At 67.4% G+C, this 27369-nt stretch overlaps 3 protein-coding genes across 6 annotated transcripts in view; 2 read left to right on the forward strand and 1 right to left on the reverse strand.

Moving 5' to 3' along the window:
- Positions 1–8190, forward strand: part of VAC14 (VAC14 component of PIKFYVE complex) — a 90596-nt gene extending 82406 nt beyond the window's left edge. The window contains exons 16-19 of the mRNA XM_084906716.1: positions 425–543; positions 1452–1531; positions 3376–3526; positions 7577–8190. Coding sequence (XP_084762842.1) covers positions 425–543; positions 1452–1531; positions 3376–3526; positions 7577–7739 — 513 coding nt within the window. The 3' untranslated portion in view covers positions 7740–8190. The remainder of the gene's footprint in view (positions 1–424; positions 544–1451; positions 1532–3375; positions 3527–7576) is intronic.
- Positions 8191–9185: 995 nt separating this feature from the next.
- Positions 9186–25750, forward strand: MTSS2 (MTSS I-BAR domain containing 2). Of its 4 annotated transcripts, none has more exons than XM_084906710.1 (14): positions 9186–9570; positions 14864–14925; positions 15016–15089; positions 15903–15987; positions 16070–16161; positions 16264–16338; positions 17542–17699; positions 18648–18755; positions 19543–19652; positions 20865–21087; positions 22872–22946; positions 24347–24517; positions 24636–24801; positions 24877–25749. In XM_084906710.1, exons 1-14 carry the CDS (start codon positions 9502–9504, stop codon positions 25644–25646), a joined length of 2238 nt encoding a protein of 745 aa, XP_084762836.1. In that variant the 5' UTR covers positions 9186–9501; the 3' UTR covers positions 25647–25749. The 4 variants fall into 4 exon arrangements, with proteins under 4 accessions (XP_084762836.1, XP_084762838.1, XP_084762839.1 ...); XM_084906713.1 differs by having other exon boundaries at positions 9187–9570; positions 19543–19640; positions 20961–21087; positions 24877–25748; XM_084906711.1 differs by having other exon boundaries at positions 9187–9570; positions 19543–19640; positions 24877–25747.
- A 297-nt stretch (positions 25751–26047) lies between these two features.
- LOC311633729 (uncharacterized protein) lies at positions 26048–27359 on the reverse strand (the record flags this gene model as incomplete). Its single annotated transcript, XM_084906769.1, has 2 exons — positions 26048–26714; positions 26758–27359. The coding sequence occupies 2 exons, from the start codon at positions 27357–27359 to the stop codon at positions 26342–26344; spliced, it is 975 nt and encodes a 324-aa protein (XP_084762895.1). The 3' UTR covers positions 26048–26341.
- Between the last annotated feature and the right edge of the window lie 10 nt (positions 27360–27369).

The following is a 27369-nucleotide window of genomic DNA, read 5'->3' on the forward strand; positions in this document are numbered from 1 at the left end:
GCTGGTTCCCGAGGGCAAGGTGGGCCACAGAGAGGGGGGAGACGTGCTGTTTGAGGACGAGGGGTGGGAGCTGCGGGGATCCGCCTCCCGCACAGCCCTCCCGGCCCCACGCGCTCGGACCCGGGGTCCTGGAGGGGGCAGTCCCTGTGACTCGCCGAGAGCAGAGATACCAGCACAGGAGACAGGCCCCCCCCCACCAGGCCGTCGCCACCACGTGGCTCTGCGGGGCGCAGAGTAATGACAGGGTCCAGGAGGAGCCGTCAGCTTTTCCTTTGTGACAGCTCGTTCCCGGCGGGGCTGCCAAACAGCTGGCTCCCGGCCGGCTCCCCACCAGGGCCCTTCCCGCTCAGGTCCGCGCGTGGATCCGGGGGGGAGGAGCAGGCGGGGAGGGGGAGCCCCCTCTCACTGCGCACGCCTCCCGCAGGAGAGCCAGGACCTGTTCTGCTGCCTGTACCGCTCCTGGTGCCACAACCCTGTCACCACCGTGTCCCTCTGCTTCCTCACCCAGAACTACCGGCACGCCTACGACCTCATCCAGAAGTTGTATCCTTCGCTGTCACGGTTCTCCCGGGTCCGGCCGCTGGAGGGGTGGGCCCGCCGCCACCCTCCTGCCCCGCCCGGCCTGTGACATCGGGACCCAGTGGGTGCCGTGAGGGATGTGTTTGCTGTAGGGAGAGCTGGCCCCGGAGAAACCGCACAGACTGGGGATCAGGGCTGAGCGGGCAGTCCGGGTGCGGGTGCCAGGGAACGGGCGGGGGCACCTCTGCTGGGGCAGGAGGGAGACAAGGCCGGGGGGGGGGGGGGCGGTGGGCACGCGAGCCTGGTGAGAGTTAGTGGTGTTGCTGCTGTTTAGGTACCTTCAGGGGCCACAAAGCCAGAGCCAGGGCTCGGCGGTGACCCAGCGGGCAGAGCGGGCTGGCCGGGAGGCCTCAGAGGAGGGAAACCCCCCAGGGGTATGCTTTAAGGGTCAGCCATGGCCTTGCCTGGCTCCCACAGGTGCTGCTCCCCTTCCACACCCTCAATTTGCTTCTCTCGGTCATTGGTGACCAAGGGACCACAGGCCACACCTGCCGCAGCCCTGACCTTGGCCGGGCTGGCGGCATCCACTCAGGCGGGAGCAGGCCCTTCCTGCCCAGCCCTCCCCGCGGGCTGCAGGGCCGCGATAAGTGAGAGCTTTTCAGAGCCCAGATCGCAGGGGAGGGAGCTGCCGGCGCAGAGCTGGGGTACCTCATTTAGAGGGACACAAAGGCAGAGTGATAGACCAATGCCCTTCGGATGCGGAATCCAGCTTAGGCAGAAGCAGGCTCGGTGCCGAGGGAGGAGGGTCGCTCTGAGCCACTGGGTCAGGCCCTGGGGTCTCGGCTCTCCAGCTGCCGCCCCTCCCCTCCAGGCCCCTTCTTGAGACAGGCTGTCCTGGCCCAGGGGGAAGATTTCCTTGACAGCCCACCCAGCGGGGACCTGGAGGTCACGGTGGACTTCCTCACGGAGGTGGACAAGCTGGTACAGCTGATCGAGTGCCCCATCTTCACATGTAAGGCCCTGCCTCTGGCCTCTGGCCTCTGGCCGGCCTGGAGTGAGGCGGGGGTGAAGCCACACTCGGAAGAGGGAGTAGGAGGGAGGGAGGAGGGCAGTCACCCCAGGGATACTCTGGAATGTCAGGAACGTAAGACTGGGGAGGAGATCAGGTCCGAGGAGACCAGACGTAGCAGGGCTGGGGCATGTGGCATCAGACCCTGCCTGTGTGCCTGAGGGGGGTCTTGTGGACACACGAGCGCTGACAGCAAAACCCACTGAAGGTGAGCTTCATCGCTGCCGGGAGAACGGGAGCAGTGCTGTCGGGACAGGTGGGCAGTTGTCCCAGCGCCGTGCCGGCCCCTCCCCCAAGCACCCCCTCTCTGCCCTGGCTCTCGGAAGCTGCGGGGACCCTTGGCCCACCTGCAGGCGCTCCCGTGTGCCCAAGCGCCACACACTCATCTCTCCGCAAAGCAGAGTTGGCATTTGCTGGGAGCCGATGGGTGGGAGTGCCTGATCGTAACACCCAGGCTGAATGTGCAAAAGCGGCAGCTGGCTGTGGCACACACAGCTCCTGGCGCCTCAGACACGGTGACTGCATGAAACTCATGTGCTTTCAGCGCAGTGAGAAGCCAGCCACCCAGGCCTTCTGCTCTCGGGCAGCGCCTGTGACCTGTCAGACTAGGCCAGGGGTGGGCACACTGCGGCTCTGTTGACTAATGAGTTTACCGACCGCTGGGCTAGGCCATCAGCCTTCACCCTGGAGCCAAAGGCAGACACAGGGGCCGAAGACACCACCCTTTACATCCATCCAAACAGAAGGCAGCTTGTCCCTCTGATGCCTGAGCAGGAGGAGACCCTGCTCCGTGGTCCCCTGAGCTGATCTCACTTTCCTGAGGGCCTCCCAGGTGGCCAGGCACATGCTCCCTTAGCTCAGGTCCATCCCGACCCTAAAAAGCGGCAGCATCTTCTCTCCAGGCCCAGGGCGACCTCAGCAGATGCACCCTGGTGCCTCCGAGCATCCGTTCTAACTGTGGGATGCCTAGACCCAGCTCCCCAGGCCCCAGGGGTTTGGACCCGGATAGACCCACGCTTCTGTGGAGTTGCAAGGCACGGGGCTGACCGCCCAGGTCTCCCCTGGTGGCCCTGCCACCTCGGGAGGGGAGGGCCGCGGAGGCCCTGCTTCCCAGCTTTCCCAGCCCGGGGCCTGGCTGCTCCCTGCTCAGCGTCAGCCCAGATGCTGCACAGCTGCCGCTGTGGCGTGGCCTCTCCGGGAGTGTCACCCTCCACAGCGGCACCCAGCTGGGCCTGGAGACACGAGAGGGGAGAGCCAGTGCCTCTCCCAGAGGGGCTCGGAGGAGAGGAGGCTGGGCCTGTGTCATTGGGACGCATGCTGGGCAGGGCCAGGGGTGTGTCTCCTCCCACCTGGCGGGGTGGTGGCAGGACTGGGGTCTGAGGTGGATTCTAAAGCCCCTGCCAGACACACGTGGGCTGTGTTCCAGCCCCACACGAACACGCTTTCCGTCTTGCCCTCCCCTCAGCGATCCTAACCCAGCCAGCCTCTCCGGCCCACCTATTCACAGCTCGTGTGGCACCGACGGAGACCTGCTGACAGAAGGCCCACGCCCCTCCTTACCAGGGAGGCAGTGAGCATGGGCAGGGACAGCCCAGGGCAGATTGGGCATCGCCAGGCTGAGGTGGCTGTTGCGTAGGAAGAGAGGATGATGAGGTCACAGGGTCAGCTAGCACTCCTGGATGGGGGCCGGAGTGGTACCTGGCTGTTGAGCCCAGTTCTCTGCCACGGCCCCCTGGCTGGCCCTGTCCTGACTAGGCTCTTAACCTCTGACCTCTGCCCTCCTGCAGATCTGCGCCTGCAACTGCTGGACGTGAAGAACAACCCATACCTGATCAAGGCCCTCTACGGCCTGCTCATGCTGCTGCCCCAGAGCAGTGCCTTCCAGCTGCTCTCCCACCGGCTCCAGTGCGTGCCCAACCCCGAGCTGCTGCAGACCGAGTGAGTGCGGGCAGGGCCTGCGCCCGCTGCCTCCATGGGGGGAGGCATCGCCACCCAGCAAGGGCAGGGCCCGAGGGGCCTGGTGAGGGCGCTGTGCCTAAGGGGGCTGCCAAGTGTCTCCTTGCCTGGGCATCACACTCTCTGTCACCTCGGACCCTGTCCACCCACAGCTACTTGCCCGAGGGCCTCTCATTTCCATATCAGAACACCAGGCTGGGGATTCTGGGAGTAGGTGGTAGGGAGACCTTCTCTAAGAAGCGGGATTAGCGTGAGAGTCAGAGGTAGCGTGCCCCTGTGGCTGCCCCGCGCGGTGCTGCCCACGGGAAGAACAGGTATAGGCACCTTTGCCGAGAGGCCCAGCATGGGCAGCTGTGGCAGGACGCTGCGGCCCCTGGGGGGTCGAGGCTCCCACCCGAACACACTGCTGGCCTGGCCCCTGGAGCCTGTTGGGCCTTGTCTATATTTGGTAACCCTTGGAGGCTTCGCCTCATCCACAGGCATTTGGCATCCGAGATGGAAAATTTCACTTGTCAGGTCGCCATGGAAACAGGCAGAGCCACTGAGAAGATTTACGCTGAATGGAGCGCGCCCAGCTTGCATCAGATGCCCTGTGTGTCTAGAATTCCCTCCCAGGCTGTTCAGGCCGCTCTGCAGGCCTGGCGTCTCGCTCCTGGAAGGGCCTCGCGCCTTCGCCATTGGACGCACTGGCGCCTCTGCCATCGGATGCACTGGCGCCTCTGCCGTCAGATGCACTGGCGCCTCTGCCGTCGGATGCACTGGCGCCTCTGCCATCGGATGCACTGGCGCCTCTGCCATTGGATGCATTGCCCAGCACTCGGCCCCTTTAGGGCTCGGCCCACCACCCCTCCCACTGGCCTGGCCTCGCCGCAGGCTGGTGTGGGCACCTGACTGCTGGTCTGCCCTGGGCCAGCTGGAGGGGCTTGGGCCCTCAGCAAGAGTGGTCCCTGGACCGAGGCCCAGCTCCTGACCCTCTCGCCAGCAGCAGCACTCCAGGGCAGCAGGGCTGGCACTGTCCTGCTGCTCTTGGTGCCACGGGGAATCCCCAGGGGAGCAGGGAGCAGCTGAGGAGTTGGGTTTGCAGCCGGGGAGAGAGGCCCTGAAGCCACGCTGCTTTGCTGGCTGCCTCTGCACTGGCCTTTCCAAGCCCTGGGGGTGTGAGGGTTGCCCTGGCAAGCGCTGAGGAAGGGGTGCGGTGGGAGGGGAGGAGGCGGCAGACAGGCCGCTGCCTGTGAACTCAGGTGCCCCCCTCTCGGGAACCAGCCTGCCATGCTGGGGACCCTGTGCTGTGGAGGGCCATACCCTTCTCCGAGCGCTACCCACTGCTCTCCTGATCTCAGAACAGAGGGACCCCCCTGCGCGCCCCAAGCCAGGGTAGAGCGAGTCTGCACAGGGAAACAAGCGTCCTTCAGAGTCTCCCGCGGTCGGTCAGGGGACAGCCCCAGGCCTGGATAGGGACCTGGCCCAGCTCTGACCTCAGGCAAGACCACACGTGCTCTGGGTCTCTTCATGGGGAAATGGGCGCTGGGACTACCTGGGTGCTTGAGGCGGTGCCCGGTCTTCGGGGCTCTGTGTTCCCAGCCGTGCTTAGCAAGGACCAGGCGGACAGGCAGGGAGCAGGAGGTGAGCAGGGGCCTCGGGAACAGCTGGGAGGGGCGGGGTCAGATTGCAGGGTGGGCACAGAGGGACAGCGCACCCCCTGGAGAGGACAGTCTGGGAGGGCCAGGCAGCTGGAGGACAGCGGCAGGTGCCTGACAGGCCTGCAAGCGGGGAACAGCTGAGGGAGTTTCCCGGCCCCCGCCCTCCCTCATTCTGTGCCCTCAAGGCGCCCACAGGGCTGAGGGAGACTGGGACCCCCTCAGGCTTCCCAGCCACTCCCCCAAGACATCTCCCCGGGGGGGCTGCAGGAAACGCTGTGACACTCACACGGTAGCCCGGTGACAGGTGCGGGGAGCGGGGGAGGGGAGCCCAGCTCCGTGCTGCTGGCGTGTCCTCCAGGCATCGCTGCCTGAGGGTTGCAAACATGAAGGACCCGTGCGAGGCCCCGGGGTGGCGGTGCCCTCTGACAGGGAGAAGAGCCCTGCCCCCCATGGGACATACCCCTCCCTGCGCCCCTGACCTCGGGCCAGGAAGGGTCTCCCCGCAGGGAGGCCGAGTCACTGGGGACAAGACTAATTGCTCAGAGAGCAAGGTACAGCTCACTCCTCCCGACCCCCACCCCTACCCTGGCCACATCTTTGCATATCCCCCTGTGTTTGCCACTCACTGCTGGCATCTCCATGGAAACCCCTCCTCTCACGCCGGGGGCCTGATGCCTTGGCTCACCAGGAGTGTGGAGGGAGCAGCATACAGACCCATGGAACCCCAGCGTCCAATGGCACGCTTCAGGGTCACCTCCGGCCTCACGTGTACAGGCCTGGGTTGGGGTAGCTTCCGGCCACCCCCTGAGGTGAGAGGTCCGAGCTCCAGGGCGTCTCGGCCTCCTCAGGAACCAGGTTTCTCTCTCGGGACAGTGGCACCTGTGACACAGAGTGACTGTGCCAGGCGGTCCCTGCCTGCCATCCGGCCCCTAGAGCAGCCCCTCTCTGATCTTTGTTGAATGATGGTCAGCAAGCAGCTCAGGAGGCAAGGCCTGAGGCCCAGGTGTCTGCAGGTGATGCATCTTCACAAGAAAGCAGCGGGGAGCAGGCTGAGGGCGTGCAGGGCCACCTCCAGGCTCCAGGCGGCCGACCATGGGAGGGTTCACGCTGCCGGCCCTGGCGCAGCAGCCCGGGGGAGGGTCCGCGGTGCCGTTCAGGCTCAGAGCATTGGGCGCCGGTACCTTGCCGGGAGCCAAGCTCACTGCCGAGGGGTCCATTTAGGTGGAGCACCATCGTGTTTCCCCCAAAATGAACTGAGCAGCTCATGTGTCTCCAGCTGCCGGGACATGGCTGGTCACCTCCGAGGGCAGAGCCATGGTGGCTGCCCATCAGGCACTAGGCGGGGGCTGGAGAAATCCCCCTTTACAGATAAGGAAACTGAGTCACCCAACATCCAATGGCGAGGAAGTGGTCGTGTTGCCATTGGGTCCTATCTGTCTAGCTCCTGCTGCTGCCCAGTCACCCCCATTGGGGTCTCTTCATGAACTCACAGGACCAAGGATTGTCACCAACAGCCCAGAGCCTTCCCGAGACCCCTTCCTTAGAGCTCCCAGGGCCCCCGGCCTTGGGAGCTGGAGGAAGGTAAAGGCCAGCGCACAGATCTGCCCCAGGCCGGTGCGGCTCCGGGAAGGAGAGCAGAGTCTGCAGGGATGGTGAACAGGATGGGCCTGAGGGGAGTTTGTCCTCAAGGGCAAGCAGAACACTGAGTTGAAGGGGCAGCAGGGCTACTAGCTTGCACAGCGTAGGGAGGACCAGGCACGCCGTACTAGGAAGTGTGCAGTGCACACGCATGCTGCTGCACCGAGCAGCTGGGGAGGGTGGTGGTAGGAGCCAAGGGCATGCCCAGCCCCGAGACCGGCTTTCCTCCCCAGGGGCAGGGGCTGCCTGCGGGCTTCTGGGCCCCAACATTCAACACGTGTCCTGCCGATGGAGGGCCCGGTAGAGACCCTTCAGCCCTCCCTGCTGGCCCCGGCCCTCGCCCTGCCCCAGAGAGTGGGCCAGCCCGCCGCCTCCCCCACCGCTGACCCTGTTCCAGGCCCCAGCTGGCTTCCTGGCTGGCTGCAGGCCCTGGCTTTCCCCCCAAAGGGAGCCACTCGTAAACAGGAAATGCTTCCCAATGCGATGCCTGCTCTGGGCGCTGTTGCCAGCCCACAGTCTGGGGGCCCTGTCCAAGCCACAGTGTTGACCGGTCTCTCCCACTGCTGGGGAGGGGGCGCTCCCAGGGCTCCTCGGCTCTTCGGGGCTGTTGGGGAAGGGGTGCTGGGCCCGGAGCAGCAAACTCCCGCCGTCAAGTCCACCACTCGAGGCCCGGCCCTCCTGCGTCTGGAGCTGCGCCCCTCCGGCAGCACGTGTGCCGGGACGTTGACCCGCGCCCTTTGCTCCCTCTCCCCAGAGACAGTCTGAAGGCCGCCCCCAAGTCGCAGAAGACGGACTCCGCCAGCATCGACTACGCGGAGCTGCTGCAGCACTTCGAGAAGGTCCAGAAGAAGCACCTGGAAGTGCGGCACCAGCGGAGTGGGCGCGGGGACCACCTGGACCGCAGGGTGGTCCTCTGACAGGCCTGGTGCGGAGAAGGGCCCACGGAGTGGTCCGGTGGAGCACTGGGATCTTCAGGTCCCTTCCCACGGCCTGAGGGCCTGCCTCCGAGCAGGCTGACCCTGCCACAGCCCAGGGACGGAGCAGGGGTGGAGGCCGTTCTGTCTGCCCCCGCTCGCACCACCCGGCCCCCTGGCCGCCAGCTCTGTCCAGCATTCAGATGGAGCTGGCTTCCCACAGGGTGGGACCGCAGCCTCAGACGCCACCTGTCCTCCGGGATGGGTCTTTCTAATGCCCTCTGGGAAAGAGCTTGACCTCCCAGCCCACGAGAGAGCCCTGGCCTCATGCAATGCGTGTATGCGTGGCTGTGTGCACACGGGGGCCAGCACAGAGCTCCGTGTGAATGATGCATTCCCGCCCCAATAAAGAAACGACAGGAAACCCTCCCCTGCGCCTGCCTGCTCCTTCCCACAGGCGCCCGCCCCTGCCGGATGCGGCAGCTGCCCCAGGACCTTGCACCTATCCTGGAGACAGGTCTGCTGGTGGCTCAGGGAGGGCCAGCTTCGTGGGGAGTCTGGTTACTACACGCTCACTTTGACAGGTGTGGGCCCTGGGAGTCCCAGCTCACCCCTAGGAACTGCCCCTACTTCCTGGAGAGCACCAAGGGCTGGGAACCGGAAACCCGTCCGAGGCACCTACTCTGACTCCCATCCCAACTGCCCCAGGGACAGGGGGACACGTCCCGGCTGGACAGACGGACCGGGCGCCCCTCCGGAGTTCCTGAATGGAAGGGCATGCGCACTGCGGAACTGCAGCTGGTGGAGGTGGGAAGGAGGGAGGAGGTGCCCAGGTGCTTCCCCTCGGTTTGGCAAAATGAGCCTCGCCGAGCCGCACCTGTAGGCCCCTGACCTCACACTTGGGGGAGCCTCGGATTGGCCTGCGGGCTCTTAGTGGCGCTCAGGTGGGAGCAATGGAGCTTCTCCCAGAGCAGCGTCTCTGGGAGGGTGGGTGTCACTGCTGGAGTCTCCGCGGGCAGGGTGCAGGGCCCACTTACGCCCTACTGGCCCCACATGGCCCCCAAGAAAGGTTGCCCGAGGACCAGGTCACCACTCCTCCCAAACGCCAGGCACCCCATCAGGCTGGCACCCGCGCCTCTTGGAAAGGGAGCCCAAGAACTTCAGGAGGGGGGTCCGAACGCCTCCGCGCCCGGGACGGAGCGCCCCGGGCAGGCGGCCCTGGGGACACCTGGTGCGGCGGCGGCGCGGCCGTCCCCGGGATGCGCCCAGGGGACCCCGGCCCACCGCGGGTCTGCGGAGAGCTCGGGGCCCCCCAGGCCGCAGACCCCGGGCGGAAAGGCGGCGGGAGCCCCTATGGGGGCGGGGAGCCGGCAGGCCCCGCCCCAGCGCCGCCCCCGGCCCGCGCCGCCGCCGCCGCCCGCTCGCCCGACCAGTCTGGCCGCGCCGGGCTCGGATTTCAAAGCCGCGGAGCCTGGCGGCGGACGGGCCCGCGCCCGCCCGGCGGTTCCCACAGCCCCTCCCGCCCCGACCCCCCGCCCCCGCCCCCGCCCCCCTCCGCGCCCACGTGACGCCCGCGCCGCCGCGGCTCCGGGGCCGCCGCCTCAGTGCCCGCGCCCCCGGCCGCCCGCCGCCATGGCCCGCGCCGCCCCGCGGCCGCCCGCCGCCCCCGAGCGCCGCGCCGCCGGCCGCTGAGACCGAGCGCAGGCCCGGCCCGGAGCGCCCCGCCGCCGCCCGGCTCCCCGCCCGCCCCCCGCCCGGCCCGAGCATGGAGACGGCGGAGAAGGAGTGCGGCGCCCTGGGCGGGCTCTTCCAGGCCATCGTCAACGACATGAAGGTACCGGGGGGCGCGGGCGCGGGCGCGGGCGGGGTGCGGGGTCCCCCCGGGGCTCTGTGTGTGTGTCCTTGGCCGGCCTGCGCCCGCTGCGCGCCCGGCTTCCCCCGGCTTCCCGGCCGCCTGTCTGGGGGTGCGGGTGCCCGTGTGACGGGGTGCCCGTGCGGTCCCCAGGGCCCCTGCTCTGGGTCACCCGAAGCGCAGCGCCCCCAGGGGTTCGCCGGCGGAGCCTGCGCACACCGGGGCTCCCTGCGCCCCAGACCTGCACACCATGAATGAGGTCTGGCTCCCGGGGTGCCTCTGTGGACCGTTACCAGGTCCGGGGGTGTCTCTCCGGCCTCCGCCCCCTACCACCACCATGCCCCCCCCCTCCCTGCCTCCAAGGCTGGCCTTGAAGCCCAGTCCATGCTGTCACCCCCAAAGCAGGGGAAATAATGAAGCGGAGAACCGTTAACTCCTTCCCCACCGGCCTCGGCCTCGGCCTCTGGGCCGACCCTGCGACTGTCACCATCCCCCCCATGGGCCTCCCAAAACAGCTGTAGAACTCCGGGGTCCCCAGGCTGAGTGTCCCCTGCGCGCCAAGGCCTCTGTCCTTACCTTGGGCGGAGGAGGGAAAAGGTTGGGATTGGCAGAGAAGCCCCGAGGGAGGGCCTTCCCCTCCCTGCTTCCACCCGGACCTCAGCTCCAGCCCCTCCGCACGACTGCCCCACGGCCAGGCCGGAGCAGGCCGCCCACCCCTGGCCCTCCACGGGCTCCCCCGGCGGGGAAACCGAGGCCAGGGGGTGACTCAAGGTCATTTAGGAGACGGTTAGACACTGTTCATGACCTCACCCCGTCTTTGTGGATCCAGGAGGCCAGGTGGCAGGGCTGGCTCCGGCAGACAGGCAGGATGGGGCCAGGAGCGGTTCCTGCCCCTCTCCCTTGGGGGGTGGGGAAGGAGAAAGGAGGACTGGGTTCCCACGGGAACTCCGAGAGAGAGCCCCCAGCCGCCCAGCCTCTCACACCTGCGAGGCCACAGCACCACCCCAGGTGACATCGCAGGCCCCGGAGGAAACCCCGCTCACTGAGGTGCTCAGGCCGGCCCTCGGGGTGTGGGGGGTTCCAGGCGTGCCAGCGGCCCCTGTGCTGCCAGGGCACGGCCCCAGGGGCAGCTGCCAGGGACCTGCTCGCCACAGGAGGCCCGAAGCCCCCTGGCCTGGGACTGCGGGTAGGCAGCATGTAGTGCCCCTCACACCCCCATAGGGGGTGCTTCCCCTGAGACCGTCACCCCTTACAAATCTCCCTCAGCCCTTCTGGCCCGGAAGAGTGCCGCCGGCCTCTCTCTGCCTTCAGCAGCTCCTCCTGCCCTGTGGGCATCACAGCCCTGGCACCAGGATCTCCTCCTGGGACCGGGCAGCCCAGACCACCCGCCTCCCTGCCCCCCGCTGCCACTCCCAGGGCCGGCACCCTCCTCCTGCTGGCAGCCTCCAAAACACGCAGAGAGCAGCAGCTGGTGCTCCGAGAGGCAGGATCCCCTCTCCCTCTCCAGGGTGCCTGCAAGAAACTTGGGGATAAGGAAGAAGCAAATATCTTAGAACAAGAGGCCCAGGTTACAGCAAGAGGTGCAGGCAGGGTTTTCTGACGTGGAGGCAGAGTGGGAGAGGATTCACCTGGGGTGATACCAAGCCCATATATTCCCCCGCCTGTGACACATGCGTATGTTCTGGCAGGGACAGAGCAGGGACCCGGCCACCCAGAGGCCCTTCGCCTGGCTCGAGAGGCCCTTCACCTGTCCTCCCCCGAGGGTGGCCACGGCAAGAGCATGGCCTTGCCCCGTGAGGCCTCACCACGGCCCGGCCTGGCCCTTCGGAAGGCCCGCACCATGGCTTGAGGGCTGGAGGGAGGGCCTCCCCGAGCTGTGCCTGGAGCCGGAAGTGTGTGGAGGGGGGCACCCACTCAAGAGTGGGGAGGGGAGCCGAAACCGGTTTGGCTCAGTGGATAGAGCGTCAGCCTGCGGACTGAAAGGTCCCGGGTTCGATTCCGGTCAAGGGCATGTATCTTAGTTGCGGGCACATCCCTAATAGGGGATGTGCAAGAGGCAGCTGATGGATGATTCTCTCTCATAAATGCTTCTAACTCTCTATCCCTCTCTCTTCCTCTCTGTAAAAAATCAATAAAATATATATTTTTTTAAAAAGAGTGGGGAGGAGGCTCTCAGGAGCTCTCCCTGCTTGCTCTGCCTCCTTGGACTCAGCTCAGATGCCCACTTGGTGCCAGGAAGCCCACTGGAGCCCACAGAGGGGCAGGGACTTGCCTAAAAGGCCAGGACTGGGCTCAGTACCTGGGCTCTGTCGGCTTCCGTCCTCACCTTCAGCCAGGTGGGCGAACGGGGCCTCCTCCCAGCACTGGCCCCTCCGGAGAACGGGGCCATCACTTTTTGCCCGCCCTCTCAGGAGTGGCGAGTGCCCCCCAGACACAGAGGCCCCGGCCGGGCTCCTGGCAGGGGGGCGGGGGTCACACTTACCAGGTGTTGGTGCATGCTAAGTGCCTTCCGGCCAGCGCCTCCTCGGGGCCCTCCAAGCATGTCAGACTCACGGCCGGCTGGGCCGCACGCCTCGTTCATGCCATCCGGCCACGAGTGTAACATGCTTGCTCTACACGGACCCCACCGAGGAGATGGGCTTCCCATCCTGACCTTCCAGGAGAGGAGACTGAGGCTCAGAGAGGGGTCCCTGGCCCAGGGTCCCCTGGAAAACCCTCTCCCTGGGGTGGTAGCCTGGGTCACTCACCTGCACAGCCAGTGCTGAGGCCACGTCCAGCACCCAGAGTCTCTGAGGGCCGGGGTCCCCAGGGCCTCCTCGTTGGTCTTATCCCTCCCACGTGGACACCTCTAGGGACAGGCATGTCACCGTCCCCTTCCTGAGTCCCTCCCATCCCTGACGTCCCTGCCTCTCCCCACCCGGATGCCCAGAGACTCATCCCCCCACAGCTTCTACCTGGACCATGGTGACCCGTCAGACAGGGATCACATCCTGAGGGCCACGTGGCAGCCTAACCTTCATCTCTCTCTTTTTTTTTTCTTTTTTTTTTTTTTTTAATATATTTTATTGATTTTGTACAGAGAAGGGAGGGAGAGAGATAGAGAGTTAGAAACATCAATGAGAGAGAGTCATCGATCAGCTGCCTCTTGCACACCCCCTACTGGGGATATGCCCGCAACCAAGGTACATGCCCTTGACCGGAATCGAACCCGGGACCCTTCAGTCCCCAAGCCGATGCTCTAAGTCCATTGAGCCAAACCGGTCTCAGCTTTTTTTTTTTTTTTTTTTTTTTTTTTTTTTTAATATATATATTTTATTGATTTTTTACAGAGAAGGGAGGGAGAGGGATAGAGAGTTAGAAACATCCATGAGAGAGAAACATTGATCAGCTGCCTCCTGCACACCCCCCAGTGGGGACGTGCCCACAACCCAGGTACATGCCCTTGACCGGAATCGAACCTGGGACCCTTCAGTCTGCAGGCCGACACTCTACCCACTGAGCCAAATCGGCCAGGGCTGACCTTCATCTCTGAGCCTCTCCTCTCTAGGATGGGGGAGACCAGTCTTCATCTCTCGGGGCCGTTGGAAGGATTCGGTGCGATCCCACAGGGACAGGGCTCACTGTCACTAGTGAGAACATCGCAGCATCTCAGGGCCTGCAGCCAGGCGCGGCCCCGGGGAGGACTGAGGACGCTCTCCTGGCTGCTCCGGCCCCTCGGGTCTTCACCTCTGGGGCCCTTTAAGAATTACCAGGAGGGGTGGAGGCCTCGGGCCGTCTCTGAGGAGGTCCTGGGCCTGGCCTCCCCACGCCCCATCATCGTGTCCCCTCGGCACGAGAGAGAGTGAGGCCAGGCAGGTCCGAGATGGAGGGAGCCCGGCCAGGTCGAAGCTGTCGGGACGGGCCTGGGCCCTGCAGGGAGGACGGACTCTTCTCTGCCTGGTTTCCCCTGGGCCCTTGTTCTCTCAGGCTGCCCAGGGGCCCCAAAGGTCTCCTGGGGGCCAGGACGGCTGCCCCGGGACCGCTGCACTGCCCCCACCCCCCCCTCTCACCTCCTCTTTCCTCCCTGGAGGCCTCCTCTCAGCGAGGGCCTGGAGGGGTGGCCGTGGGAGGGGGTGCCACCTTTCAGAGGACCCCTGGGGGTGCCAGGGTGAGGGACAGTGGTGACAGCCCACCCACAGCCTCCACTCCCCCTCCTGCTCCAGCCTGTGTGAACTTCTCAAATATTTGCTTTCCCTGGGCACTGGTTGGGCTGGGCAGGGAGGGGAGGGAATCTCTGAGGCTCCCAGAAGCTGCCCCGTCTCCTGTCCGCCCCTGCAGGCTGTGCTCGGCTGCAGGGGCCGTTTCAGAGCTGCCCCTGGGGTTCCGGCCCAGCAGAGTCCCCCTCGGAGACGGGGCAGGGTCTCTGCCTCCCTTCTTCCTTGGGATTAGCCACAGCGCCTCGTCCCACACGGAGGGAGGGCTGGAAACCCATGGGGCTGGGGCTCTGCTGGCCCCCGGCCCCGGCTCCCTTTCAGGGGCTGAGGCCTCGATGGGGCCCAGTGGCCATGGGAAGGCCGTTAGCAGGCTCCTCAGAGACCCAGCGGCCATGGGAAGGCACATGAGCCCCTTGATCAGACTGGACAGCTCGGTCGCCAGGAGCCTGGCCTCCCTACGGGGACCCCCCCTCCCCAACTTGGCGCTCCGGGCCAGGCTGGGATAAAGGCCACACTGTGTCCCCAGGAGGGGAGGGAGGGGAGCGGGGTGGAGAAAGGTGGCTCTGTTGGCCGCACAAGGCCCCATTCAGCCCAGGGCCTGGCTGTCCCGGCGGGCTGGCCGGGCCCTGCGGCTGTCACACCCTCCCCGGCCTGGGAGCCACGGCTGCCGCCGGGATGGGTGCTGGCTGGGCTGGCAGCAGCTTCCAGGCACAGAGGAGGGCCCTCCGGGGCCCCAGGAGAGACCTGGAGCGCCTGGAGCCCTGCCCCCCTACACGGTGCCTCTGCCCGGTGCCATGGGGAGCGTCCGGGGGAACATGGAGCCCCCATACGGCTCAGCCCAAACCCCCTGCCAGGCCTGGGGCAGCCCCGAGCACACAGCACCTGCCTGTACCGTTTTCACCTCCCCTGAGGGAGGATGTGCCTGAAGACAGGAGGCCGGACTTCCTGATGGTCAGGGAGGAGGGAGGCACAGGGGCATCTGTTCCCAGGGCCGGGACTTCCTCCTGCGCCCGCCTCTGTCCTTGGTCCTCTGTCCCGGGGCCCCCCTGAGACATCTCACTTCCTCCCCGCCTCCCCCGCAGAGCTCCTACCCCATCTGGGAGGACTTCAACTCCAAGGCCACGAAGCTGCACTCCCAGCTCAGGTGAGGCTGCTGAGGGCGCCCGGCCGGGGAGGGGCAGGGCCGGGCACGTGAGGACACCTCCCCTCAGACCCTCACTGTCCGTCTCCCCAGGACCACGGTGCTGGCTGCGGTGGCCTTCCTGGACGCCTTCCAGAAAGTGGCCGACATGGCCACCAACACCCGAGGTGGGGAGGGGCCCGGCCGAGGGAGGCTGGGGGCCCCGGGTTGGGCTCGGAGGCTGGGACTGTGAGCCAGGGAAAGGACGCCAGGCCCAGAGCCGGGTCCTGAGTCCTGCTCCCTCGCGGAAGGGGCTGGCTGCTGGGAAAGGGAGCCTCGTCGCCAGAGGCACGCAGGCGGGAGTGGGTGCCGGCGTCAGGGGTGTCCCGGGGGCTTCCGTTCTTGCTGCGGGCGCCCCTGTGACCCCTCAGCCACAGCTGTTCACCCGTCTGTACGGTGGGTCTGAGTAGGGTGACTTCCCACCCCCTCACCTGCCCTCAGAGGGGACACAGGGGCAGTGAGCCTTCCCTGTTGGCTCTGGCATCTCTGCTTTCTGGTCTGAGGAGCAGGGGCCTCGGTCCCCTGTTCCTTCGGGTGGTGAGAGCCAAGGCAGGGGGCTGGTGCTGGCACTCACACCTGCATCTGGGCATACCTGGGGGGAGTGGGGGGCCTGGGCTGGCTCTTCGGCTGGCTAGTTCTGACCTCTCCCAGCTGAGCGAAGGGCTCCTGACCACAGAGCACCTGCAGCTGCAGAAGGCCGGCCTGGGCAGGGCCTTGGTGGGGGTGGGTAACTCCTGGGGAAGATCACATACCCCACGGGGGACTGGGACCAGACCCTGGGGACAGACCGGCAGGATTGTGGGATGCTGGGGACACGGGATGGACAGGACGCGGCCTGGCCTGGCCTGGCCTTCGCGGGCCAGCGCGCCCCCTGGTGGCCAGGGCCGGGAGTGCAGCGGTCCCGATGGGCCCTATCCCACGCCGCGCGCTTGCCTCGCCAGGGGCCACCCGGGACATCGGCTCGGCGCTCACGCGCATGTGCATGCGCCACCGCAGCATCGAGACCAAGCTGCGGCAGTTCACCAAGTGAGTGGGCGCCGCGGGCGGGCGGGCGGTGTCACTGCAGGAGGCGCCCCCCTGGCCCTGACCCGCACACCCGTGTCCGCAGCGCCCTGCTGGAGAGCCTCATCAACCCGCTGCAGGAGCGCATCGAGGACTGGAAGAAGTCCGTCAACCAGCTGGACAAGGACCACGCGAAAGGTGAGGCCGCCCCCCCCTCCCCCGTTCCCGCCCCCACGTTCCCACCCCCACGCTGCCTGCGGAGACCCCAGCACGGCTCTCCTCTCTCATCGCCTCCTGCAGAGTACAAACGGGCCCGGCACGAGATCAAGAAGAAGTCCTCAGACACGCTGAAGCTGCAAAAGAAAGCACGCAAAGGTAGACCCCAGAGCCGCCCGCCCGTCCCGGTGCAGCCCCCTGGGCCCCCACTCCAGGACCCCGCTGCCCTCAGGGGTATCCCGGGGCGTCATCCTGGCCACAGGGACCCTGTCCTGGGCACAAGACCCTCGACCTGTTGGGTGGGACAGAGGGAGCCTCCCTGCACCCAGACCAGGCCCCACCCTCCCCTCTCAGGAGGTGGCCGGAGGCTCCACCGGCCCAGGCTCTCGTACCCTCCGCCCCCTCATCCCCACAGCCCCCCCGGAGTGGCTCTGTCCATCGGCTGTCTTTCACACATTCTCTCTTTCTCTGTCTCTCCTCTTCCTTCCACATCCTTCCTGTAGAGCTACTTGGTAAGTCAAATGTCCATCTCTCCAGCTGCTTCTCCCGTCCTTGTTGCATCTGTCTGTCTCCCCAGCTCTCAGGGCCATTGCAAAGAGCTTCCCCCAGCTGAGGAGGTCGGCCTAGCCAGGGAGGGGCCTGGGGCACAGTTCCCCAGGGGCCCTGTGACCAGGGATGACTCCGGGGCCACTGCTGGGCCAGTCTGCCAGGTCAAGAGGGGTTGGACCACCCTGAAGGGGGGGAGGGAGGGTGGGGGGAGACAGGCCTTACCTGTCTCGCCCCCGCCCACCCACCACCCAGAATTCTTACCTGTCACCTCCTACTTCCTGTCTCATTGCTCCTCTACTTCCTCTTCTCGCCTCTCTCTGCCTCTCGCTGCTTCTTGGTGTTGCCATTGCTGTCCTGTGCGTTGCTCCCTGAGCTGAGTGGGGGCCACATGGAGACACCCCTCGCCCTGTTCCCAGAGCCCAGCCCCTGCTCTCCTGACCAGGGCCTGGAGGACAGCTGAGCCCCATGCTCTCTCTACTTTGCCCACCCCATCCCCCTCCAGTGCCCTAGGAGGCAAGAGGGTGCCATCCCGTAGGCAGTGAGAACCCTGGGGGGGCGGGGTGGAGATCTCCCCCAGGGCCTGGGTGGCTTTGCAGCTTTGGTGTCTTTCCTGTGTACGTGTCTGTCTGTCCGTCGTCTTCGCCTGCTCTGGGAACCAGCCCCTCTACCGGCCCCGGAGTCCCGTCGGCCCTCCCCGGGTCCCCGGCCCCCGTGGCAGTGCCCAGCCCCCAGCCAGGGACACCACCGCGGGCCTGAGCCACAGACCAGCCAGCGGGCTGGGTCCCCAGCGCGGCCTCTCCTCCCCGCCCTCAGGGAAAGGCGACCTGCAGCCCCAGCTGGACAGCGCCCTGCAGGACGTCAACGACATGTACCTGCTGCTGGAGGAGACGGAGAAGCAGGCGGTGCGCCGGGCGCTGATCGAGGAGCGCGGCCGCTTCTGCACCTTCATCACCTTCCTGCAGCCCGTGGTGGTGGGTCCGGGGCAGCGGGCGCGCGGGCGCCCACACGGGGCCGGCCGGGTCCCCTCGGGCGCTGCCTTCACCGCGTCCAAGAATCAGGACTTGGGGACTACAGGGCAGGCGCCCTTCTTTATTATCTTTTTAAAAATATATTTTATTGATGTTTTACAGAGAGGAAGGGAGAGGGATAGTTAGAAACATCAATGAGAGAGAAACATCGACCATCTGCCTCCTGCACGCCCCCTACTGGGGATGTGCCCGCAACCAAGGTTCATGCCCTTGACCGGAATCAAACCCGGGACCCTTCAGTCCGCAGGCCGACGCTCTATCCACTGAGCCAAACCGGTTTTGCCAGGCGCCCTTCTTTTTTTTAATATATTTTCATTGATATCAGAGAGGAAAGGAGAGGGAGAGCAAGAGAAACATCAATGGTGAGAGAATCACTGACGGGCTGCTTCCTACACACCTCCTCCTGGGGATCGAGCCCGCAACCCAGGCATGTGCCCTGACCGGGACTCTGACGGTGACCTCCTGGGCCGTGAGTTCTTGTTGGTGACTTGGTGTCAGCAGGCCGGGCCGGGCCCAGGGTTGACCCCTTGACCTTGGAGAAAGGCCGCTCTTGGTGGCCCCTTCGCTGGGTGCGTCCAGCGCTAAACACTCCTCCCCAACGGCCTGTCTCAGCGCTTCATCACCTGTGTGTCCGGCACACGGTCATGCCAGCCCCCGGTGGGCAGGCCCGGCCTCCTGCAGCCCCCGCGGCTCTGGCTGTGGGCAAAGGGTGAGGGAGGAGGGGCCAGGGGAGGCCTGCTCCCCCGGGTGGGCAGGCCTGGCCTCCTGCAGCCCCTGTGGCTCTGGCTGTGGGCAAAGGGTGAGGGAGGAGGGGCCAGGGGAGGCCTGCTCCCCCGGTGGGCAGGACGGGCAGGGGGCGGGGCCAGCGGCCCTCACTCGCTCCTTCCTCAGAACGGCGAGCTGACCATGCTGGGAGAGATCACCCACCTGCAGGGCATCATCGACGACCTGGTGGTGCTGACCGCGGAGCCCCACAAGCTGCCGCCCGCCAGCGAGCAGGTAGGGCCGGGCCTGGGCACGGGGGAAGCACAGGAGGGGACGGCCCACCCTTGGCTGGGGGCAGGAGAGGAGAAAGGGGGGCAGCTGAGGACAGAGGACCGGACATGTCCTGACACTCTCTGTGGGGCACCCAGGGGCACCAGGTGAGGGGCGATGTACCCCAGGACCCAGCAGGGGCTCAGACTGAGTGCAGGTGGACAGAAGTCCCGGATTCACGGGGGTTGGCCCTGACCCTGAGCTTGCCCGCCTCGCCCCCTCACCCTGCTCCCATGCGCCAGGGTCCGTCCTGGGGCAGCCTGGGCGTTGCTCTCACTGGGCACCGCAACGCCTGGCGCGTCCCACGGCCATCAGAGCATCACCCACCAAGACAGGAGCCGTCGGAGGCACATGCCTGGGGGCACAACGGAGCCGGGATTCGAACCCCCTGGTGTCCTTTACAGTCCCTCTCCCCTGGCTCCCCTGTCAGCACCAGTGCGTCCTCGGGGGCCCTGCTTCTGCCATGTCCCCGGCCCGGCCCGGGCTCAGCGCTGACCCCGTGTGTGCAGACTGAGCCTGGCCTGGGGCAGCGTCCCTGCGGCCTGAGAGGGCGGGACCTCCCAGGCACCGCCCAGCCCTCTGGCCCCTTGCTTCCTGCCCCGAGTACGGGCTGGGGAGGGGGGCTTCACACTCCGGGGTCTCCTGCGGGGGCCGGGCTCTCCGTTGAGAAGAGAGTAAGTAGGAGGGCCCTCGGGGGACCCCAGGAAACGGTAAGGCCCACGACCCCATCCCTGTCCCCATCCCCATCCAGGTGATCAAAGACTTGAAGGGCTCGGACTACAGCTGGTCCTACCAGACCCCGCCCTCCTCGCCCAGCAGCTCCAGCTCCCGCAAGTCCAGCTTGTGCAGGTCAGTGGGGGGGTGCGGGGTGCAGGCACGGGGCGGCACCCGGAGCTGCTCCAGGCCCGCGACTCGCCCGGTCCCCGTCACGGGGGGGGGGGGGGGTTCGCAGACAGGAGAGCACGCCCAGCACGGGGCGCGTGGGGCCGGGCGGGGCTGTGCAGGAGCAGCTGCGGTGACGGAGCAGCACCCCGGCCAGGGGCCGTGCCCCGGGCTTCCTGCATCTTCTCTGCTGACCCCTGACACGCTGTGCCGGGTGTGGGGGGTGTCCCCATTCCACAGGAGGGGAAACTGAGGCCTAAGACCCAGAGTCCCAGCAGGGAACCGTTGACTGGGCCAGGCCCAGCGCAGGCGAGGGCGGGGGGGGATCGTAAGAACCTAAGGCGGGGGAGAGGCACAGAGGCTGCTGGAAGCGGGTGCGGAGGCCACCCCGCTGACAGAGGCTCCAGCTGGCGGGTTCGAGAGCTGGCGCCTGGGCAGCCGCCACGGCCCGAACCCCGGCCCAGCCCCGGGTCTCGCTTCATCGCCGGGCACCAGGGCAGGACACGGGGACGATGTGTAAGGACCGAGGCTCCTTGGGTGGAAGGCCGTGAGCACAGAGCACGTGTCTCGCGCTGGGGGAGCCCCCAGGGCCGGGCACCCCGTCCCCAGCACCCCTCTGGCTGGGCACCACTCCCGCCGGGAGAGGAGGGCCGGCCTCCTGGACCCGGTGTCGGCATCACAGAGGGGAGTGTTGGTTGCAGGGACAGCCCTGACCAGAGACGGGGCCGGGGGAGGGGTGGGGGTGGGGGCGGTCAGGGTCACACTCAGGAAGGGGGTGCAGAGGGGCACAGAGGACGGGAGCGGCAGGGCTAACGCCCTCGGGGCGGAGGACGAGGCAGCGGTGGGTTTGAGGGAGGACAGTGTGGAAAGAATCGGACTTGTGTGCTGACGCCTGGTGACTCGGTTTCCCCGTTAACCTTCGGCCTCCTGCTCTGAGGGCAGCACAGGAGGCGGAGGGCCCGCCTCCCCCCGGCGTGCCCGGACCCCGGGGGTCTCTGGTGCCGCCCTCCGCCCAGGCCCACCCTGCCCCTCGGTCCCAGAACCCCGCTCCCCTGGTCCCTGGGCCTCAGGACCTTGTAGTCTAACCTTGTCTTTTCCTTCCTCTGCCCCTCACCTGTCTCCCACCCTCGTCTCTCACCTTCCCTCCCACACACACCGTGCCTCCCCGTCTGGCTGCTTTCCCTCCCCCAGCGCCCCCAGCAGCAGCGGCAGCGCCAAGGGCGGCGGAGCCCCGTGGCCTGGGGGCGCCCAAACGTACTCACCCAGTTCCACCTGTCGCTACCGCAGCCTGGCGCAGCCAGCCTCCGCCACCGCCCGCCTCTCCAGCATCTCCTCCCACGACTCCGGCTTCGTCTCCCAGGACGCCGCCTACTCCAAGCCGCCCTCGCCCATGCCTTCCGACATCACCAGCCAGGTGAGGGGTCCGGCCCCCTGCCGGCCGCAGGCTGACCCGCGTGGTTCACTGCCTCGGGCTCACCCCAGGGGGCGTAGGGAAGGCCTTGGAGCAGCCACACGGCCCAGCGTGTCAGCAGGCGGCTCCTGGCCTCCTCCTCGCCTCCTCCCTCCGGCCCTGGGGACGGGGCGGGCAGCGGGCCAGCTCGCTCCAAACCTGAGACCGGCCGGAGGCTCTCCGCGGGGCAGGCCCAGGTCCTTCGGGAGGTGGACAGCGAGGGTCAGCAGGCACCTCTGCTCTCCTGCCCCAGGGTGTCCCCAAGCACTGCCCCTCCCTGGGCCGCTCCTTCCTGTCCGCACAGACAAGCTCTTGTATCTTGAAGGCCCTCCTCACCCCCCACACACCCCTACTGCCATCAGGTCTCCTTCACAGCACAGCTTCTCGACAGAATTGTCTACCCCGCCCATCTGAACCTCATTCCCATTCACTGCCAACCCCAGAGAGAAAGAGCCATTTTAAAAATATTTTATTGATTTGAGAGAGCGGAAACAGATTTTTTTTAAAAAATACATCTTTTATTGATTTCAGAGAGGAAGGGAGAAAGAGAAATAGAAACATCAACGATGAGAATCATCAATTGGGCGCCCCCCCTGCCCTCCCCACATTAGGGATCGAGCCCACAACCCAGGCATGTGCCCTTGGTCAGAATCGAACCCAGGACCCTTAAGTCCGCAGGCTGACGCTCTATCCACTGAGCCAAGCCGGCCAGGGGGAGAGGAACAGATTTGTTGTCCACTTATTCGAGCAGTCAGGGGTTGCTTCTTGTGTGTGCCCTGACCGGGGATCGAACCCAAAACCTTGGGGTCCTGGGACGACGCTCTAACCAGTGAGCTCCCCGGCCACGGCAGGGAAGCAGCGCTGTTTGTATAGCTCCTCGCTGGCAGAGTGAAGAGGGCCCATTCTGTTCCCGGTTTAAGTGTGGTCGGTTTTGTTTGGGGTTTTTTCATGACTAAGTGCTGAGTTTTCCTCCTTTTTTTTTTTTAATCCTCACTGAGCATCTGCCCGTGCTTGTATTTTGTTCATGCGTTTTTGTTTTGAGTCGGGGCCTCCCACAGGGACGTCTGCTCCCACATTCTACTGAATCGGCTCTCAAGGCCCCACGCTGCCCCTCCGCCCTCGGCTGCCCCCTCCACCCCCCACGGCACAGCTGCCCCTGCCCCCTCCACCCACCCCAGAGGTGTCACCCGCTTGCTTCCTCCTCGCCAGCGGCCCCCGTCTCTCTCCTCGGCCGGACCCTCTTCCCGGCCGCTGGCCTGGCGGCCTCAGGGCCTCCGCCCGTGCTCTCTCTCCTCTCACCGCGAGGTGACCTCGTTCTGTCCTCGGCTGCTGCGTGTGCGGCTCCAACCCCCACTTCTCCCCGAACCCCCGGCTGGTGCATACAGTGGCCGCCGTGCGTGGATGCCACACGGGCAGCTCAGCGTAGCAGGTGCCGCAGGGAGCTCTGGGCCCGCCCTCCCCAGCGGCCCTTCTCCGAAAGCCGGCACCGCCGCCCTGTCTCTCCTCCCCGGGCCCACACTCCGGGCCGCCAGCTGCAGGCCTGTCCGTCGTTCTCAGAGCGGGGGCCGGGGTGTGGGTCAGAGCTGGTGGCGTGCGCTCTGGTGCTGTCTTCTGCGGGTGCGCTCAGCCGGGAGCCTGGTGGGGGCGTGTGGCAGGACGGGTTCTGGTGGGACCCCCGCTGCATGCGCCGTGACCAGCTCTGTTCTCTCCTCCGCCCGCCCGCCCGCCCGCCCGCCTCTGCACGGCAGAAGTCCTCCAGCTCCGCGTCCTCCGAGGCCTCGGAAACCTGCCAGTCCGTTAGCCAGTGCAGCTCCCCGACCTCGGTCAGTGCTCCCCCCGCTACCGGGCGGGGAGGGCCCGTCCACCCCGCGGAGGCGCACAGCCCCTACACACGCACACACACGCACACGCACACGGCCCCGTCCACCCCGCGGAGGTACACACAGCCCCTACACACACACACACGCACACACACGCACACACACACACACGCACACGCACGGCCCCGTCCACCCCGCGGAGGCGCACACAGCCCCTACACACACACACACACACACACACACACACACACACACGCACGGCCCCGTCCACCCCGCGGAGGCGCACACAGCCCCTACACACACACACACACACACGCACACACGCACACACACACACACGCACACGCACGGCCCCGTCCACCCCGCGGAGGCGCACACAGCCCCTACACACGCACGCGCGCACACACACACACACACACACACGCACGGCCCCGTCCACCCCGCGGAGGCGCACACAGCCCCTACACACACACACACACACACGCACACACGCACACACACACACACGCACACACACGGCCCCGTCCACCCCGCGGAGGCGCACACAGCCCCTACACACGCACGCGCACACACACACACACACACACACACACGCACGGCCCCGTCCACCCCGCGGAGGCGCACACAGCCCCTACACACACACACACACACACACACACACACACACACACGGCCCCGTCCACCCCGCGGAGGCGCACACAGCCCCTACACACGCACGCGCACACACACACACACACACGCACGGCCCCGTCCACCCCGCGGAGGCGCACACAGCCCCTACACACACACACACACACACACACACACACACGGCCCCGTCCACCCAGCGGAGGCGCACACAGCCCCTACACACACACACACACACACACACACGCACGGCCCCGTCCACCCAGCGGAGGTACACACAGCCCCTACACACACACACACACGCACACACACACGCACACACACACACACGCACACGCACGGCCCCGTCCACCCCGCGGAGGCGCACACAGCCCCTACACACACACACACACACACACACGCACGGCCCCGTCCACCCAGCGGAGGTACACACAGCCCCTACACACACACACACACGCACACACACACGCACACACACACACACGCACACGCACGGCCCCGTCCACCCAGCGGAGGTACACACAGCCCCTACACACACACACACACACACACACACACACACACACACACGGCCCCGGTGCACACAGCCCCTACACACACGCACGCACACGGCCCCGGTGCACACAGCCCCTACACACACGCACGCACACGGCCCCGGTGCACACAGCCCCTACACACACGCACGCACACGGCCCCGGTGCACACAGCCACGTGGGCGGAAACCCCGGCCCTCAGCGACAGCGAGGGGCCCCCTGACCCGCCTGCCCGCCCCGCAGGACTGGGCCAAGGCCGGCCCCCACGAGCAGCCCTCCACCCTGCAGCGGAGGAGGGACCGCGTGGAGCTCCTGAGGGACGCGGAGCCGGGCCCGGCCGGCGGGGGCAGCCTGGGCCCCGGGGCGGACGAAGCCCCCCGCCCCCGCATGTCCCCCGCCACCATCGCCGCCAAGGTAGGCGCGGCCCCCTCCCCGGGCGTCCCGGCCGGGCCCCCCCCCTCCCGCGGCCCTGCCCCCGGGGGGCGCTCCCGGCCCCCGGGGAGCCAGGCTCAGCCGCCCTCTCCCCGCCCAGCACGGCGAGGAGGTGTCCCCGGCGGCCAGCGACCTGGCCATGGTGCTGACGCGCGGCCTGAGCCTGGAGCACCAGAAGAGCAGCCGGGACTCGCTGCAGTACTCGAGCGGCTACAGCACGCAGACCACCACACCCTCCTGCTCGGAGGACACCATCCCCTCCCAAGGTAGGCGCCGGGGCTGGGGCGGGCTCCCCGGCCGCCGGCCCCCCGGCCCCGGCCCACGGCCTCCCCTGCCCCCAGGCTCCGACTTCGACTGCTACTCGGTGAACGGGGACGCGGACGGCGAGGGCCCGCCCGAGTTCGACAGGTCGTCCACCATCCCCCGCAACAGCAACATCGCCCAGAACTACCGGCGGCTGCTGCAGACCAAGCGGCCGGCCTCCACCGCGGGGCTGCCCAGCGCGGGGCTGCCCGCCGCCGCCGCCGCCGGTGCGGGCGTGCCCCCCGGCGTGGCCACCATCCGCCGCACGCCCTCCACCAAGCCGGCCGTGCGCCGCGCCCTGTCCAGCGCCGGCCCCATCCCCATCCGGCCGCCCATCGTGCCCGTCAAGACGCCCACGGTGCCCGATGCGCCCGGCTGCGCGGGGCCCGCGCGGGCGGGCAGCGAGGAGTGCGTCTTCTACGGCGGCGGCGGCGACGAGGCCGGCTCGCCGCTGGCGCCGGACCTGGCCCGGGCCTCGCCGAAGCGGCTGAGCCTGCCCAACGCCGCCTGGGCCGCCGGCCCGGCCCCCGAGCCCGCCGCCGAGGACGAGGAGCAGCAGCAGCAGCTGGCCGCCAACCGGCACAGCCTGGTGGAGAAGCTGGGCGAGCTGGTGGCCGGCGCCCACGCGCTGGGCGAGGGCCAGTTCCCCTTCCCCACGGCCCGGGAGACGCCCGCCCCGCCCGCCGCCGCCGCCGCGGCTGCCCCCGCCGACACCCCGGCCGCCGAGGACATGCTGGTGGCCATCCGGCGCGGCGTGCGGCTCCGCAGGACCGTCACCAACGACCGCTCGGCGCCCCGCCTCTTGTGATGGCGCCGCCCCCCTCCGCCCGGCCGGGCGGGCAGAGCCGGCGAGCGGCTCTTCCTCTCACGGCACCAGGCAGAGCCGCCTGGTGGAGGACTCACCACGGACACGGGAAGAGACTCCTTACAGACCTCTCACGGCGGCGGCGGATTGGGAGCCTGTTTTATACTCTCCTTGCCCACTCTGTCCTCCTCTTCCTCCTCCTCTTCCCCCCTCCAAGCCCCGCTTCCCCATCTCAGCGGCTCCCCTGCCCGCGGCCTGGGCTGGGCTGGCAGGGCCACGGCCTAGCTCACCGGCCGGCTGTGCCCCAGGGCCTTTCGGAACTGAGCCCTCCTCCTCCGTCCCCTCCCTCCCTGCCCGCCTCGAGGGAGGGTGTAGGGTCAGGCGCCCGGCCGGTCGGCTAAGGTAGCAGGTGTGACCGGAAAGGTGAGCAGAGTGGCCGGTGGTCTCCGGGGCAAGTGAGGTTGGGAGGCCAGCCCGCCATGGGGGCCGGGGGCCCAGTCTCCGGGAGGAAATGCAGGGAGCCCACCCTGAGGGGCTGGGTGGGAGGGGGACGGGGATGCGGGCAGGGAAGCGAGTCGGAGGCTCTGGGCAAGGGAGCCAGCCCCCGTCCTCGATGGGGCATGTCAGGCCTCACCCGGTGGCGTTCGGCTCCCGGCTGCAGCGGCCTTTGGGGGCGGGGGGGGGGCGGTTTTTGGAGTCTAATCAAGCGGAGCTGCCTGGACGAGGACTGTGTGTGGGGGACAGGGTGGACGATACAGGGTGTGTCCAAGAGTGCCTGAGGGACCGGGCCCCGCCACGGCCTGGGGGGCCCGTGGCAGGAGGAGGAGGAGGACCCATCGGCTCCCCCAAAGCCCAGTGACGGACAGGCGGCTGTTCTCTCCAGCCCAGAGCCGAATGGAGGGCGTCCGGCTGGCCGGGGCGGGGTCCTCCGGCCAGGGGGCTGAGGGCAGGCCGGGGACATTGGCTTTGACTCTCTGTTGCCAGAGGAGACGCCATCCCAGGATGCATCCCTCACCCTCCGTGCACCACGTTGTGCCAACGCTGAGGTAAAAGGAGGCGCACCTCCAGAGGAGGGCTCCCCGAGGCCCGCCGAGCTGGGTGGCAGGGCCAGGGCAGGGGCCTTCTGGGTAGGTCAGCTTTACCTGGTCTAGACGGACGGACGGACGGACGGATGGGGCTGGTGGGAGTCTCCTGGCTGGAGGTCTTGGTGGTTCTTGTGCTGGGGTCCAGGAGGGGCAGGGGGACCGAGGGCGCCTCCGAGCGGAGGGAGCCCCGGCCCCGGGGACAATGGAGAAGGTACCTGTAAGTCGCTAGGTCAGCACAAGCTTGCTGAGCGGCTGGGCCAGGCCCAGCGCCCGGGGCGAGGGCGGCCTGAGGACCGGAGGGTGGGTGGCCAGTCTGGGCAGCGGCCCTGGAGCGGGTTACACCGCCCCTCCCGCCGCTGCCAGGCTCGGCCTGGGAGGAGGATGCAGGATGTGCGATGGGAGCAGGGTGCGGAGCATTGGGGGGCGGCTGGGTCCTTGCGCCCCCAGAAGAAGGACTTGCCTCCTGGGGAGGGGGGTGGCTGTGGCTTTGGAGCTTCAGGGAGGGTGTGCCCCCACCTTGCTCGTCCCCCTCCCCTCCCAGCCACCCCGGGGGCTGTACACTGTACATAACTCCTCTCGTCCTCGTAGTGGCCGCCCCCCCCCCCCCCCCCCCGGGACCTGAGCCAGCCATCCCGCGTCAG

This window comes from Pipistrellus hanaki (assembly GCF_964339955.1).
Source record: "Pipistrellus hanaki genome assembly, chromosome: 15".
Taxonomy (NCBI): domain Eukaryota; kingdom Metazoa; phylum Chordata; class Mammalia; order Chiroptera; family Vespertilionidae; genus Pipistrellus; species Pipistrellus hanaki.